Source organism: Strix aluco, chromosome 19, assembly GCF_031877795.1.
Source record: "Strix aluco isolate bStrAlu1 chromosome 19, bStrAlu1.hap1, whole genome shotgun sequence".
In the NCBI taxonomy this organism is placed as follows: Eukaryota; Metazoa; Chordata; class Aves; order Strigiformes; family Strigidae; genus Strix; species Strix aluco.
Genome location: NC_133949.1, coordinates 5,401,931 through 5,418,226, shown reverse-complemented (window position 1 = coordinate 5,418,226; position 16,296 = coordinate 5,401,931). Strand labels below are relative to the sequence as shown.

General features: G+C 41.4%; 1 protein-coding gene across 7 annotated transcripts in view; it reads left to right on the top strand.

Annotated features, from left to right (window-relative positions):
* The window catches only part of AUTS2 (activator of transcription and developmental regulator AUTS2), a 789,175-nt gene that overhangs the window by 760,731 nt on the left and 12,148 nt on the right, over window positions 1-16,296 (top strand). For 2 of the 7 annotated variants that reach the window (XM_074844866.1, XM_074844873.1), the window contains 8 exons: window positions 111-588; window positions 2,161-2,414; window positions 3,357-3,598; window positions 4,049-4,093; window positions 8,177-8,272; window positions 9,580-9,651; window positions 11,385-11,414; window positions 12,964-13,035. In XM_074844866.1, the coding sequence (XP_074700967.1) occupies window positions 111-588; window positions 2,161-2,414; window positions 3,357-3,598; window positions 4,049-4,093; window positions 8,177-8,272; window positions 9,580-9,651; window positions 11,385-11,414; window positions 12,964-13,035 (1,289 nt within the window). The remainder of the gene's footprint in view (window positions 1-110; window positions 589-2,160; window positions 2,415-3,356; window positions 3,599-4,048; window positions 4,094-8,176; window positions 8,273-9,579; window positions 9,652-11,384; window positions 11,415-12,963; window positions 13,036-16,296) is intronic. The other 5 variants (XM_074844867.1, XM_074844868.1, XM_074844870.1 and 2 more) reach the window with 5 other exon arrangements.

The window sequence follows — 16,296 nt, the reverse complement described above, 5'->3', positions numbered from 1 at the left end:
GCACAGTCCTTGACGGAAACAAAACGTAACTGCCCGGAGTGTGACTCTGGCACAGCGATTTGGTTTTGTCACACACTTAATTGTTTTATCTCTTTCTTTTGTTGTTGCAGATAAAGAGTTAGGAGTCAGTACGCTAGCTGAAAATGATGACCCTGGTGCTAGGGGCCCAGCTGTCCCGAAAATATCAGGATTAGAAAGGAGTCAAGAGAAGAGCCAGGACAGCAGTAAAGACCCGATACTTGAGCCTGTGGTGCCTAAAGACCCTTGTCCTCAGGTGACCCAGCCTTTGGCCCAGCCCCAGCTGGAGCCACAGCCTGAGGCTCCCAGCCCCAGCCCTGCGCTCGCCCTGCGGCCGGAGGCTCCTGCCCAGCTGCCCCCGCCACAAGCCGCGCAGCCGCCACCAGCCCCCGAAGAAGCCGCCCGCCCGCCCGCGCCGCAGCCGCCCGTCCAGCACCCACCGCGGCCGCAGTCGCCGGTGCAGCCGGCCCATCCAAACCTCCCTCCGGTGCAGCCCCATCCGGCCTCTCAGAGCCTCTCGCAGCCACTCTCTGCCTATAACAGCAGCAGTTTAAGCCTCAACAGCTTAAGGTAGGCGAACAGAACCGCGTGCGCGCTGAAGGCCCGTGTCTTCGCAGACCTGCTGCTTTACGGTGCCTGGAGGGAGCGGAGATGAATTGGCTAAAGGAGACAAGTGACAGCACATCCCGTCCCATCACTGGGAAATAAAGGGGACTTGCTGCATTTAACCTTAATTCCTTCCCTGAAATAAGGCAGGATCACGCTATTTCTGATCTAGCGTTCCCAGAAATGCTAGGTGTTCTCAAGCGCTTAGTTAATTTGCTTTTACTTTTCCTGCCTGTCATTGCCTACTTGGGTTTTTGGAGAGGATTTTATGCAATGTAGACCCGGGAAGAAAAATTCCAATTCTTGCAGGTTGAGCAGCTCTCTGAAGGCTAACTTCTTTTACCCTCCCATCCCTGTAAACATCTTCTGCTTTCTCCAACTGCTGACATGCCCTAGAGCAAAAAGTATGGTGCAGCTGCTGCTGGCCCTGCTGACAGCCTAGCGCCAACGGTCTGGCACCATTGACTTCAAAGCTTAATTTTTCCTGCCCTGCTGACACCTTGCAGTCTTCAGTGGTTTTCTCTTCACCTGGTCACAGTGAGATAAACCTCACCTTTTATAGAGGGGTAACAAAGACGAACAGAGAGATCATGTTCACAGGAACCCGTGATGTCTCTGTGAATCAGGGACCTCAGGTTTCCCCTGCTCTAAGCTAATGCTGTGAGCACTAGGTCATCTTTCCCTAAATCTGAGCCTCCAGCAGGCAGATGGTGTCCTTCAAGACCTGATGAACCAGCATTATGGTGGCTTCATGGTTTGACTAAAGACTGGGAGGTGTTTAAGACTTTGATTTATTTTTAACCAAGTTGGTATTGCTTGTCTTCAGAAGTCACTGAAATAGAAGCATGTCATTACTTGAAATAACGACAGTGGAATTAAGCAGTACGTGAATATATTTTAAATACTCATTAGTAGGAAGTGAAACCTGAAAAATTGCAACCAACATAATCACAAATATTTATTTTGCTGACTCGCCCTATCTCTTTATATTGTGGGAGTAGAGAGACATTAACGGCACAATAAGCATATATCCATTGTTGCCTTCTCAACTTCATTTCACGTTTTGTGCAGTCTTTTATCTTACTAAGTCATAGCAAAAAAAATTAAATTTTTATTAATACAGTGATCACTGATTTTGAGCTTCATTTGCCTGAAAACATGAATCAGAAGCAGTCATGTAGAAAGGAGCTGATAATTAAGTAATGAATGCACAGGGCTGATTACTCCTTTGTGTGTCATTCCTGTGTTGTTGGAGGACAGAATATCAACCTCTTACAGAGAGGGAGAATATGTCTCGGGTTTTGTTGTGGAGAGACCACGGGAAGTAAAAGGTACTCGAAAAGGTACAGGAGATGGCTGGAGAAAGGAGTTTCACAGTTGTATTTCTAGCACAGTAACTTGCATTTGTAATATGTAACTTACACGAGTAATGTGTTTAACGTGAGCCGTGCGTGGCTCGGTGGGGTTGTGTATGTGTACGTTTGGAGCTTTTCTCTTTTCCGTGCAATGCTTAATTGCTTTTCTTTTCATTAACAGCAGCAGCAGAAGCAGCACTCCTGCCAAGACTCAGGCCCCTCCTCCGCACATATCTCACCATCCCTCAGCCTCACCGTTCCCCCTCTCTTTACCCAGCCACAGCCCGCTGCATACCTTCACGCCCACCCTCCAGCCCCCCGCACACCCACATCACCCCAATATGTTTGCCCCTCCTACGGCTTTGCCTCCTCCACCTCCATTGACGTCAGGGACACTGCAGGTTCCAGGACACCCAGCTGGTAGTACTTACTCAGGTAAGAGACAGACGGATCATGGCCCGAGCATGTCCAGTGCAGCGCTGGAAGCCGATTCTCCAGTTTTAGTCAGAATAATTCTTTTTGGTCCATTTGATGAGGGCTGTTGGTCGGGTAGAGCCTGTACTGGTTGCAGAATGATTTGGAGTGTTGCCAAAGCCAGAAAACACCTGGACGTACCCAGTGGCTTTTCTTCTGCCCTGGGAATGAATATTTTTGGAAGCGTGTGCTTTTTCCATGTCTGTTTTTTTCACCCCATGGTAAAAACACACTAGAGTTCATAATGTGCCCCCACAGAACGTGTGACCCCCTCAGCGAATGTCGTTGCTGCAGTTGTGGTCTGTGCTCAGCATTGCTTCCCTGGCGAGAGGGGAGGTCTCCAGTGGCCGCGCACGCGGCGGTCCTGAGCTCGTGTACGTGCAAGATTTGGGGTGTGGGGGTGGGTGAGATGTAGAGATCAGTGGAGAAAATTGTGCTCTTTTAGACTTTGATAGTGGGCAGATGTAAAGTATTTGTTCCTCCCAGGCCACTGAGAGGGAACTGGGGGAAGAAAATGAAGGATTATCAGTGTTTGAGTAACATCGTTTTGTGTCCATGCAGCAGGCTACTCGTGTTAGCAGCAGCCACTCGATGTTTACTCACTCCAGCTTACCTGTCCCTCCCCACCTATTTAGGACAATGTCTGTGTCCGTACAAGTTTACCCTCAGAGGAATGCTGTAGTTAAGACAGGCCTGATGAGAGAGGGGAAATGGAGACTTTCTTCTGTCTCTGAGGCCTTTGGGGAAGATCTGAGGGAGCTTTCTTACCCTGTACAGTGTCATGGTTTACCCCCAGGAAGTTTTAAATACAGCATTGCTACTGCAGCCAGCCAAAACTAAGTGGCAATAGGTCTGGAAAAGTCCCTGAGCTCACGGAGAGTTGTTTTGCTGTTTGTATTTCAGAACAAGATCTTCTCCGTCAGGAACTAAACACGCGATTTTTGGCCTCACAGAGCGCAGATCGCGGGGCCTCCCTGGGCCCGCCGCCGTACCTGAGGACCGAGTTCCACCAGCACCAGCACCAGCACCAGCACACACACCAACACACACACCAGCACACCTTCACGCCTTTCCCTCACGCCATCCCACCCACTGCCATCATGCCAACGCCAGCACCGCCCATGGTGCGTACCCCAGGCAGAAATGTGAGGATAAGTAGAGCACAACTCTATTCTTTATTACAAAAATTTAAGAATTTGCCAGGTTGCGGGAAGGACTACTCTGCTGCCCAGGTGTGGTTGGGTAGGAGAGGAAGGACTGTCCCTTCCTCACGATTGTCACATGTGCAGTAGGTTCAGGTGGCAGCGCAGGGGCTGAGGGACGAGGCTTCTGGCTGAAGGGGCACTCGTAAGTGGGATTTCCCAGTGCTTGGAGTGGTGCACTCTGGTGCCTTCTCCTTTCTGCTGTCTCATAAAGACCTTGGTTTATCTTGAAGAAAGAAAAATCCCAAGCAGTTTCTTTTGGAAACTAATTTTCTGCGTATTTTTTCCCTCTCTGTTGGTTGGCAAATAACAGAGTAGTAGTCTTCTATTTTACCAACAGAACTAAAGCAAGGAAATATAAAGTAACTAGTTTGTGCTTTGATCCCTTTGCAGTTTGACAAATACCCTACAAAAGTTGACCCCTTCTACCGTCACAGTGTGAGTTTTATTACTCTGTTTAAAACTGACTTAACTGCTTTTCTGTGGTGGGTTGGGATCACCACTCAGTCGATGGCACAATGTGAATCTCTCCCTAATCATCACTCCAGGATTTACCATTATCGTTCTTGGTTGCTTTGGCTTTTGAAGGCTTGCATTCATGGTGCTTGTTTCTGATAAAGATGCAGTATCAGCTTTTCCAATCAAAAGATCTCTTGCTCAACACTATTTGAAGACAGGTTTGATGTGAAAAAGATGAGACAGAAGAGCTGACTGTTACATGAAGCAGGAGAGAGCAGTAATTTCATCACTCTGTTTCAGTTGTGCCACAAACCCTTAGACTGATATTTTTCCTAAGAAAGTTGAAATGAAATGACAAACTATCATACAAATCCTTCAGGTATAGGTAATCTAATAGTTTTTCTAATATATCGTATTTTGTTTTATAAAATCTGAAAACTTGTCTTATTCTTCAGATTTCAAAGGCACATCTGATCCATCAGGCTTGTTATGGTAGAAAGCTCTGTTTGATGACAGCAACATGAATCCAGCTGTGCAATAGATGTGTTTCTCTAAAAGCTACCAAAAATGTTATTTATTGAGATGAACTGATTTTTAATATTCCAGTTAATCGTAAAGTTTCTGCTCTTAAGGGTTTGAATCTACTGATTCATTTGCTGCTGAAATATGGGTTGCATTTACTTCATCATATTGGCAGAAGCAGGTATCTGGTTGAATATGACAAGAATTTCTAAATCCAATAGTGATATTTTGATGAGAGAAGGAGTACTGCATCAGCACTCAGAAATTTGCAAAGCACTTGGCTTTATGTGTTGGTTTTGCTTAGAAGTGGAACTGGGCAAAAAAAACTGGTTAAGACGATAGTGTGATGTTGTCTGCTTGTACCAATTAAACACAGTTCCTGCTAACAACTCATGCCGGCGGTACATGTGAATAGTCGCATTAATTTCTGACACCTCATTTGAGTAACGTTAACTGTGTGAGTGTGTTTGCAGGATCAGAGCTCTAGGAGTATTAGGCAAACATTTAAGCCTGTGATAATCACTTTTACTCAAAAGGGTAGCGCTGCTCATTTGCATCATTGTTTGCAAAATTGCACTCCTATTTGCTGAGCTTTACGTGGTCAAAAGATATATTATCCTCAATGTGGCATGTTGATTCAAGCAAGAACACGGAATTGGGAAATAGGTAAATGAATTTTAGACAAATAAAGCACAGAAGTCGGCATGTAATATAGGAAACATTGCAAAAGTCTCCAACTGTACATGCTTTTCAAATTCAGTGACATAATCTCTTATAAATCTGGCAGGTACCTGAATTGTAAAGGCCATGGTTGGTATTACTCCCTTTACAGTAAGGAGAGGCTTCACGTTGTTCTGCGTGAGCCAGGGAGCCGTGCTATTGAACTTGGCAGAGCTCCACCAGCACACGTCTGGTCCATTGTGCCTCCCCTGCCCTCCCTTCAGGAACGGTTTGTCCTTGTGAAGTGATTGCAAAATAATCACTATTTTGGCTGTTGGATGTTTAGCAAACTAATACCAGAAGATCAACATGATGGCTACAAATTGAGATTGGATTAACAGTCTTTCTTAAACTACAGCACAGCCACACTCACCAGGGTACTTCAGTAATCTCTTCTGCTATGACTATAGTATACAGGTAACAGAGGAACCGCTTGCATCAGTTTTCTGAGCAGCTTCAGTATCAAACAGCATACTTCTGCTGGCATAAGTGCATACCCGGTAGGGCTTTTCCTATTGTAGAAATACTGTGAAACTATGGCGCTTCCACAGGCCTTTTCCTAGTGACAAGAGTTGCCGCTGTAGATCCACACCAAGAATTCAGATATCTTGAAAAAAGTTGGCAATGTTTTTGAAGCTCGTAAGTGAACTTTGCAGGAGAACAAGGCCTGTTTGAGAGTTAAAATCAATCTGCTTTAGAATAGGGAACACAGCTCACATAGACGTGCACGTAGAGATTTAAAACAGTTTTCTTTGTTGGCATCTTTGATTTTACAATCATTTGCTTTGGGGGGGGCCTGACTGTAGCACAGTGAGACATTACTTTTACCTACAGTTCACACTGGGTCTAGCTTGGTGTTAAATGGCACCTGGCCCCAGGAAAGCTGTGGGTACTGCATTGTTCCCTGAAGAAAGCTGGAAGGGGAAAATGTTGCTCAAACGAGAGGGAGAAAAAGGAAACACTGGTTATGAAAGATGTATTTTGAAAGCTGGAGGAATTTAACTGATACAAAGGGATCCTGGAGATACAATATTTTATATTTTATTAATGATTCTGACCTTGAGGAAAGGTTCCATATAATTAACTTACCACTTGTTATAAAACTCTAAGGAAAGCATTCCTTATTATTAGTCATAGCCAATAGAATATTAAGTATTACGTCTCTTTCCATCATTTGGAATTAGTCCATTGCACACAGAATTAAATGCAGAAGACATTGGAGGATTTAAAACACATTTTACTCATTAAAATTTATTGTAAATGAGGATATGTCTCTTAATGATTTCTCAAATGCCTACAGTTCAGTTATCAACTAATCTAAAAATGCTTTCTGCATCACTGAATGGAGCAGGTCCAAATTAAATAGAATTAAAAACAACAATAGAAACGTGTTTTGAAAGGAGACTTGATACCACGCTTTTAAACCGAGAAAATCTTTTGATACCTCTAAAATACTGAAATATTTTCTCAGCTTTCAGTAAATGTAATAGGAATAAATGACCTTGCAAGAGAAACTAGTGGCAGGAGAAAGGATTAAGAAAAACTCATACATGTGCCTGGCATAAACAAATTCATCAAAACCTTGCGATACTGATTTACTCTGGGATGTGATTTTCTCAGTGTTTGCCCACTCCGCATGTCCAGTCTTTTACTTTGCCCAGTCCTGCTTCTGTTCAATTGGCCATTAACTCATTTATTTTGGTCTTAAAAGTAGCATACAGTAGATTGATTTTTGATCAGCCGTGTTCAGAGGTGAATTTGTATCAGTCAGATAACCCCTTTAGGTTTTTGGGTCGCAATACCTGCGGAGTTAGCAGCCATCCCCCGTTAGATCCTGAGGTTTCACAGTGAGAACATACTTGGAGTGTCATGGTTGGAACCCCCAACTCCTACCAGAAAGCGATTTTGTGTGTAATCTCAGCATTTTCCATGGAATTGGGCGAGTTAACTGTGTTACAGCCTGAGTAAAAGATTCACAGCCGGACCACAGAGACAAGATAAGATTTGGACGTTACGGTTTACTTGCTTGTTTCCCCTGTGTTTGTCTGCATTAGTACAGAACTGCTTTTTTTTTTTCTGCTAAATTCTCTTATAACAGATACATCGGAATCAGAGAGGTCAGTGGAGATGTGCACTTTTTTATGCTCAGTAGTCTGTCTTTACGAAAACAGTACCCTAATTTTTTTATTTTTGGGGGGGGGGAGTCTATCTCAACATTCTATTTAAATAATAATTTTTAACAAATCAGATTATATTTCTCCTAATATTAGATGTGGCAGGATATCCTCTCAGACAGGCTAATGAAGTAAGAATTGTGCGTATTTTCCTCATTTCCTACAGATACTATTAAAATCCCAATGTACTAATGGACTTTTAATGATACAATATCCTAGTGCTTGTAAGGGTTTTTTTTCCACTTAAACAGTAGTTTTCTGAGTCTTATTTGGCTCAGTATTCCTTCTTTTCTCTTGAAATGGATTGCAAACTGAAACCATTTAAAAGTTCTATCCAGTTTAAAAATTAATAGTGGGGGGAAAAAAAAAATCTTTCTTACACTATGATGGCCTAATCCAGGGGACAAGTTGCTGCTTTATGATTTTGGAACTGCTTTTAAGCTCTAAACATCATGACATTTGTGAACATTTCATTGACTGCTTTAACTAACATTGTTGCAATGAGATCACTTCTTCAATGTTTCTCAGTTTTCTCCATGTACCATTTCCCTAATATTATGCAGGAATGCTTTCTCTGTTTTGTTCGACTTCCTGTCTCCATTTTGATGTGCCCTTGTATTTATGTTCTTCTGTCTTTTTGTTACAGCTGTTTCACTCCTATCCTCCAGCTGTATCAGGTATTCCTCCTATGATTCCTCCGACTGGCCCCTTCGGCTCACTGCAAGGAGCGTTTCAACCCAAGGTAAGAAATACTCACGTACACTGGTGATTTGAGCCAGGTGAGGTTTAGGCTTAGCATGTGGTTCAGATTCTGGAGCAACTGAGATCTGAATTACAGCCTAATTCCATGGAGGACAATTGGCTTTTTTCAGATTTACTACAAAGAGAAGTTATTTCTCACTAGGTTCAGATATATCTACGTACATTTAAAAAAAAAATAAATTATAATGGCATAGTTAACTTTAGAAGCAATACAATTAGTTCTCAGTACGCATTAATCTAAGGTCATGTAATAATCAAGATTTTAAGAAATCATGATCATTATTGTTTACTCATTTCCATAATTATCTCACAGCTCCACCACAATGCAATACACTGATTTAGTTCTCTCATTTGCGATAGGTAGGGTAGATAAATGTGATGAGTTTGGGGTTTTTTTTCTTTTGTTTTCATGAAGTCACTCTTGATTTGTAAGTGGGAGCAAATCACACTCTGTAATCCATGGTCTTTGCAACTAAAGACTGAAATCAGCTCGGAAATTTCTGCAGAGAAGACACCTTCCTTCTTAAATTGGCCCATCCACTGTAATGACTGAATATGTAAATTGCAGTTCATTAGTGGAATTCTTTGTATGTATGGTAATCAGACTGTTAACAACTCTGTTACTTAATTGTTAGTTATGCTGTAGCTGATTTCTTTTTTTCTTCATTTTAACATAGGAAGAAGCTCTGTCTAAATGTAAATTTTGTGGGTTTCTTTTTTCACAAAGCTGCATTTTGTTACGTTAGCTGAATATTTACATTCAGATCGTGGGAAAGGCTTTAATGTTTTTTGGCTGGATGTTGCTTTTTCCTGATACCCGTATGGTAACAGGTCATTGTGGATGGCATTCAGATCCTTGTCCAGTGACCAAAGCGATTGCTGATGCTGTGTGTGCCGACAGCCAGGTTAGCAGTTTTAGCCGGTTCCAGTGCATTATTGATAAGCAGCAGAGCACATCAAGCTTGGTCCTCCAAATACCACTTTAGATGCCATATCATAAGTATGTTGCTAATCAGGTTTTCAATAGTGGAAAGATTTTTCGAGTGTAAACAGTCACTCGTGTTTTAGATTAAAGTAATGGAAAGTTGGTAGAGAACGGAAGTTTGAAAATTGAGATGACGATACGTATATTACTAAGTGGATTATAATGGTTATCCTTTCCTCTTTAAAAAGTTTATTTTCATTGCTTAGGCAATGTGAATGATGAAGAAGTATTATTTTTCACTTTCTGTTCCTTTTCTGCATTGTGTTACTCATTAACGCCGTCTTTCCTTATGGTATTTCTAGACTTCCAATCCTATTGATGTTGCAGCCAGACCTGGAACTGTCCCACATACCCTTCTACAGAAAGATCCACGGGTCTGTAGAAAATGTTACATTTTTTTCAAGTAAAGCTATTCCTCCTGAAAACCTTGAAGGCTAGAGCTACCCTGTTCAGTATGTTCAAATTAACATCCTCAAACTAAAGCTTAGTCTGAACTGTTTAAGTCAATGAGAACTAGAGAAGTTTTATGAGAACAATTTAAATCCTGATCCTTACTTCTGTTCATCGTTAGCAAAAGCACATAGATCCTATGCAGCGCAAGGGCTCTTTCCTTGCTGTCAGCAGGCATCCCCACAAGCCAGGGGTAAAGGCATAAAAGTCCAATTCAGCGTAGAAGTGTACAAACCTCTTCAAGATTTATGTTTATACTCTGTAATTGTTTTTAATGTGGGTAAGGGCAGTTATTCCCTTGGTTACTGTATCATTGATTGCACCAGTGAAATACGGATGCACTTCATTGATCGCTTGGTGCCTCTGGATTTTTGAGTTCTAGCATATGTGAACAGCATTTATTGTCTCAGCACTTTGTCTCTCAGCTTTTTTCTGTTCTTTGCAAATGCCCGTGGGTTGTTTGCATGTTTGAATTAATATACATTGTTTGCCGTGAGGAACACGATGCAGTTGTATTTTTAGCAGAACTCTCTGACAAAAGCAATAGGGAGCTCTCCTTAAAAATCCCTGTTGTGGTATGGCTAAACTTTTGCTGTTTTCTTTGGGTTTTGCCAAGTTCTGGTACTTTGGTTTGCTCTGAATTGGTGCTGTAGTTGAGCTTTATACCAAAAGGAACCATGTTTTTTCATTTCTGTTTATTCTATCTAATTAAAAAGATAACTAGAGCCTCCCATCTTTAAGTCATTTAGCTTTATGCTCCCTTTCAGCTTGTAGTGTAGTTTCGATTATTTCAAGATGATGTATTATGCCATCACTGTGTCTGCAAAGTACCTCTTACACCTATAAATCTCCTTTAGTATTGCATTTCAAAAAAGAAGTTCCAAAACAAATGAGAAATACCCAATAAATTGAATTTATTTTCCAGCATTAATTGATGAAATGTGAGCAAAAAAGGAGAATAAGAAAATAATTACCCCCAAAAAACAGGCCACACAAAAAATAGTAATGAGAAAATTGTGGTTTTAATACAGCCCCTGTGTAGTGACATCTGCTGCAGAGTGAAAAATATTTAAGGCAAAGCCCATTTGTGACAGAGGACGCATCAGACAAGCAGTCAGTCAGTAATGGCTGTTGGAGTGTACAAGACAAGGACCTAATGCCATAGCTGTTGAGCGGACACAGTCACTGGTTTGCAGGGGCACGTCTGAAACACCATTCCATCCTGTTCCAACCCAATTAGTGGGCTCAAGCCTGTGAAAAAGGGGCCCTGTCCGCTATCCAATCTTCTCGCTAGCCGAGCAGCTTTGAAAGATAAGAACAGAAGTTTGCCCAAAGGATAGATCCGTGTTTTTCTTCAGAGTAGTTAACCATCCATTTTTGTAGCATTAAATCAACAAATTAATGATGATGCCAGAGGACAGAGTGCTCTGTGAGGCTTGTTTAGTTGCTTGTCAACACTTAGGTACAACAGCCATGGGGGGAGGGAAACCAACTCAAATACGGAGGCTAAGGACTAATTATTATCCAAAAGGGCTTCATTTGAAAGTAAAATTATAACATTTTAATTTCATCTCTTAATGAAGCAATACAAATCTGTTAATTAGAGCAATTGTTTGAGTGACAGGCATGTAACCAAGCTGTCATTTCTTCTTCACAGTTGACAGATCCGTTCAGGCCTATGTTGAGGGTAAGAAATCTTCTTGTGATACAGTTTGTCAAGCTCATCTCAGTCCCCACCGGGTTAAAGCAGCAGCCTAATTATAAAGCAATGCCATGTTTCATCTTGGGTATTTTACACCGTGTTTGCTGAGCAGCATGGTCAGTCTTTCTTTGGGTACATCTTGTGGTCACTCGAGGAAAGTACACAGTTTCAACGCTGGAAGTTTTTTGTTCTTCTCATGCAACCCCCTAGCATGAATAGTAGAGGTTAAATATTGATTATCCTATTGTGCTGGCTTACAAGGTTTCCTGAGCAAACTCCTGGAGACCTACCCTGGTAGTGATCCCCTATCATTTCAGTGCAGACTGAAGGATTTTGCTTTTTATTATTTACTGTACATTTGGTTATTTAGTATGGTACTTCCTGCCCACATATCTTACTGTCAAGTATAGACAGACGGTCCACTTGAAACACAAAATAATTTAGAAATAAGGATCAAAAGTCTTTCAGTGATCCAAAAGAGTATTTTTGTTAAATTTTCAACACGTTCAAGAAGGTCTAGATTTTGATTGAACCAACCAAGTGAACTTATTAAATCACTAGCACAGCCAGCTGCTGTGAATAAGCAAAAGGCTTAAGTGTAGGGGAGTATATGTGTGAGATGGGTTTTATTTTTTTTGTGTTTTTAATTGTTGGTTGATATACACCTAGAAATAGAAGGCCAGAGCATATGCCATAGTTTGTAAAACATTTAAGGTACCAGTAGCTTGAGGAGCTTCTTGAATTCCTGTGATTATTTCTAAATCTGCAGGAATCATTAGTTGTGTAGTTAACTACAGACCCCTAAATAACAAAATTGGAGAAAGTATATCCTGAATGAGTCTTTTTCAGACAAGATTTCCAGACGTCCCAGAAACGAGTACAAAATCAATAAGAAAACCCAAATAGCATTCTGGTTCTTTCCTCCCTCTTTCTTCCCCATGACTTAAAAGCGTGGTGACAGGAAGGATGCAAAGAGCCTTCCCAAACACAGTGAATCGACTGACCTCCAATTTTTTCAGCGTATTTATGAGCCAAAGTTTTGGAGGTACAGACAATTATACAGCAATTACATGAGGGAGTCAGATTCATTTTGAAAACCAGAGTGATCTTTTAAAGTGCTTTCATTTTCATCCTTTGGTGGAAAGGTTGGCCTTAGAATAGCTGCACTTTCGGAAGTGAGCTCAACGTACAGTTGTGAAGCAATCCAGCTGTGCCGAGCAGCTGCTAACTGGAAGACAGTTTCATTGATTGCAGCAACACAAGCTGCATTCTCAGCCAGTGGCAAGATTGCACGAGTGCGTAAAACCTGAGCATGAGTTTATTTGGAGAGGAGAGTGACAAGGAGCATTCCTGAATATCCAGACAAACCGCTTAGCAAGGGATAAATTCTTTGCTTTCAGTTGTCTTGGTGTGGGGAATCCCCTAAACCAAACCAGACTGGGCTAAGAGTTGGCAGGAGTTGCTAGAAGTAGAATAAAGCATCACAGGTTTTTGAAAGTTACTGATTCATGATGTATCCTTTTGTTTTTTCCAGAAACCTGGAAAGTGGTGCGCTATGCATGTTCACATCGCCTGGCAGATATACCATCACCAACAGAAAGTCAAGGTCAGTCTTTTGGGCGCTCCTGAACTTCGTAGATGTGTTGCACAGTGCACACCTGTGAGAGGAAGAGCTTGCCTCTTGCTGTTAGCAGTTCTGTGCTATGGCTAATGCCTTGTTAAAGTAACCGTATGGAGCATTATAGCGTAACCTTCCGTTTCACAGTGATGGGATATCGGAATTAAAAACCTAAAGGTAGAGTCTCAAAGGAATGTCTGTGATGCCTCGGAGCAAGGACACCAGATCTTGGGCAGTAACAAGTTTCACAGAATCATCTAGGTTGGAAAAGACCTTGAAGATCACCTAGTCCAACCATAGTTTGTAGCTAGGTAGAGCCAAATGGGTGTGCCTGTGAGCTACAGCATTGCTTTTATTTACGGCTGAGGACACAAACATATCAAAATTAACATTCACGGACAGAAGAGGGCACAGGAAGATTTCTCCTGTCCCTGAGATGCTTTATCCAGTGTGGCTGCACAGGCTTCTATCAGTCTTTTTTCACAACCCATGTCATAGCTGGAGGTTGGCACCTGTATGTGTCTGGGCTGGTCAGGCAGACACGGCCTCTCAGATGAAGTAATGTTACCCAGACACTGTCTCACTGCACCAAAGATAAAGGGTGGAAATCTTTTGTTCATTATGCATGCTTTGAGACTTCAAGGGTAAGAGCCATGGCCAGTTTAGGCTCTCCTGAAACAGATGTCAGAGAAAAACAAGTAATTTATTCATTTAGTAGTTAGGGTATTTCCATTCTTTCTTTAACTGTATTTTCATTGCACATAGAGTCTGTGAGGAAGATTTCTTTCCCTTTATAATATTTTCACTGTACTTGTCAGTGAAAAATTCTGTGTTGCTCCTGAAGATTTTCAGTGAGCCAGGAAAGGTTGGTATTCTTTACTGTTCATACTTGTACTTCAGGAGTCAATAGCTGTGTTAAAAAGTAAAATTAACAAGGAGTCCATAGCACTTTGCAGTCTGTGTATGCAATTGAATTGTATAAGGTAGTACTATAAGAATATGAAGATGTTGAACAGCTACTAAAACCTGCAGCTAATAGAGTTTAAAAATAACCCTTTTAAACAAGGTTGACAGGTTAATTTGCTGCAGTAGACATATCTCTCTTCTCTGCTTCCTTATGTTTCCCCTGCTAGTGATCTTCATTCATCTTCCCATTATCAAAAAAGACAAGATTATAGACCTAGAGAGTTATATGTCTTTTTTTTTTATTTTATTGAAAAGGTATTTTCTTGAAATGAAATTATTATTCCCATGCTATCTATGTCCTTTCTATCTTCCTTGATTTGATATTCAGAGAGAGGTCATACTGGTGTACTTATAACTCATAATAAATGCCATTTTCATGCAGTCATTTCTTTTACCTAATACTTTTCTATCTTGCATGTTAAAAAACAGGAAAGGATGTTCCTTGACTTTTTGAGACTGTGCATGATGATAATTTTAAGAATAATTGGGAAATGTATTTCACAATCTCAGTTGAGTCAAAAAATTAGTTATGGTCTACAGTCAGTAAGGCGAGTTGGTTTATGTCCCCGTGGGCTGTCAGACTCCCACATGGGAATGAAGTCCTCCCCTCCGCACGCGATCACACAGTGTGAAATCTCTGGCTGAAGGCTCATACAGAATGATTTCTCCTTCTAGCCCAAGGTTGTGAAGGTGCCTTTTCTTCTGCACAAGGTAGAGACACTGCCTGGCCACAGAGCAGGGAATAAAACATATTTACTCAGAGATTTCAAGTTTGCATGCAGTGCCACCAGACTGCTTGCAAAGTATGGAAGAATCAGTAACTATCTGGACCACTGGTAATTGCTTGCAGAGGGCAACAGCAGACACTGAAGAAGCAGGCAAGATAGGAAACTTTAAAACACAACCTTCCTGACCCCAGGAAAAATTGCGTGCAGCTGTGGATGCTGTTTGCCTGCCTATACCTCTGCACCACGACAAAGTTCAGACCTGTGTAACCTGTCTGCACACCCAGGGAATTCCTCAGACGAAGCCAGGATTGCATACCAGCGCTGGGCACACAGCAGTTTTACACTCCTGCTTAGACTGACCAGTGCCTTACTGGTCTGGATTCAAGAGAGAATTTCTGCTCCGTAATTGGCCCTCTCTCGTTTAGAAAAGGCCTTACGGACCAATCTAACATGCTATTAAATTAGTGTTTACACTGATTTTAGTGGACCCTGAGTTAAGGTGTTACACATTTGCTGGACTTCAAACACATTCGTCAGGATTATCATCAAGAGAGGTGCCCTGAACAGCAACTGGGGATAAAATAAATCTGATCAATTTTCTTGGGTACTATTTTAAGGTAAATTAAAACATTCAAAAAATATTCTAACACGTGCATGATATTCCTGTTCCTCTTCAGACAGGGGATTTTTTCATTATTTAGAACAGCACCGTTCATATGGCTGCAATTAAAGTTTCAGCCAGCTTTTGCTATTCTGAGTAATGCCTGTCAGAGGTTTATACCTTGGTTGTTCAAAAGAAAAATAGAAAGAGTTCACAGCATAAAAATCTGGCACACAGGCTTCAGCCAAGGCATTTCTGAACTTTTTTTTAATTATTAAAGGAGTATTGTGTTACTTCCCTAAAAGACATGACCTTAACTTGGCCATCTTTTCCATTTCAGTATTCTTGCAGGCCATTATCTCTAAACATTGAAAAAGCCTTTTTTTTGCCTTTTTTGTTGTGTTCTCATAGCTACATAGACGTGTTACTAGTACTTGAAAAACAGCTACTAGGCATGCACATTAACTTGGTCATAACTTTTTAATATGCATATTTATATCATTGTAATAGTCTGTACTCTGAGCTGGCACAGTATTAAATACTGATTTATAAAGCGTAACATGCTCCAGAATTATGTTAAGATCTACTGGTTCAGTGTTACACGTTTGTAAATCCTTTCAGCTGACCTGCACAATTAATCAGCAATCTGTGTTTAGGGAGTTCTGGCAGCGCAGGTAATTGGGAATTTGGTTTTCCTCCTCATTCTATAAAACTGTTGTAGTAGGGACCACTAAAATGAGTACATGGCACAAAGAAGAGCCCACTCTTCATCCGCTTATCACTTACAACACAGCTACCTCAGCAAATTTGCCTTAAAAACGCCTGCTGATTCTAATACCATATAAATAAAGACAGCGACATACAGTGCTTTGAATTTGGAGTGCAGGCATTCAAAATGGGACTTCAGTTCTTTCGACTCAAATACGCTTCATCTGTAATTTGATTCATTTTAGC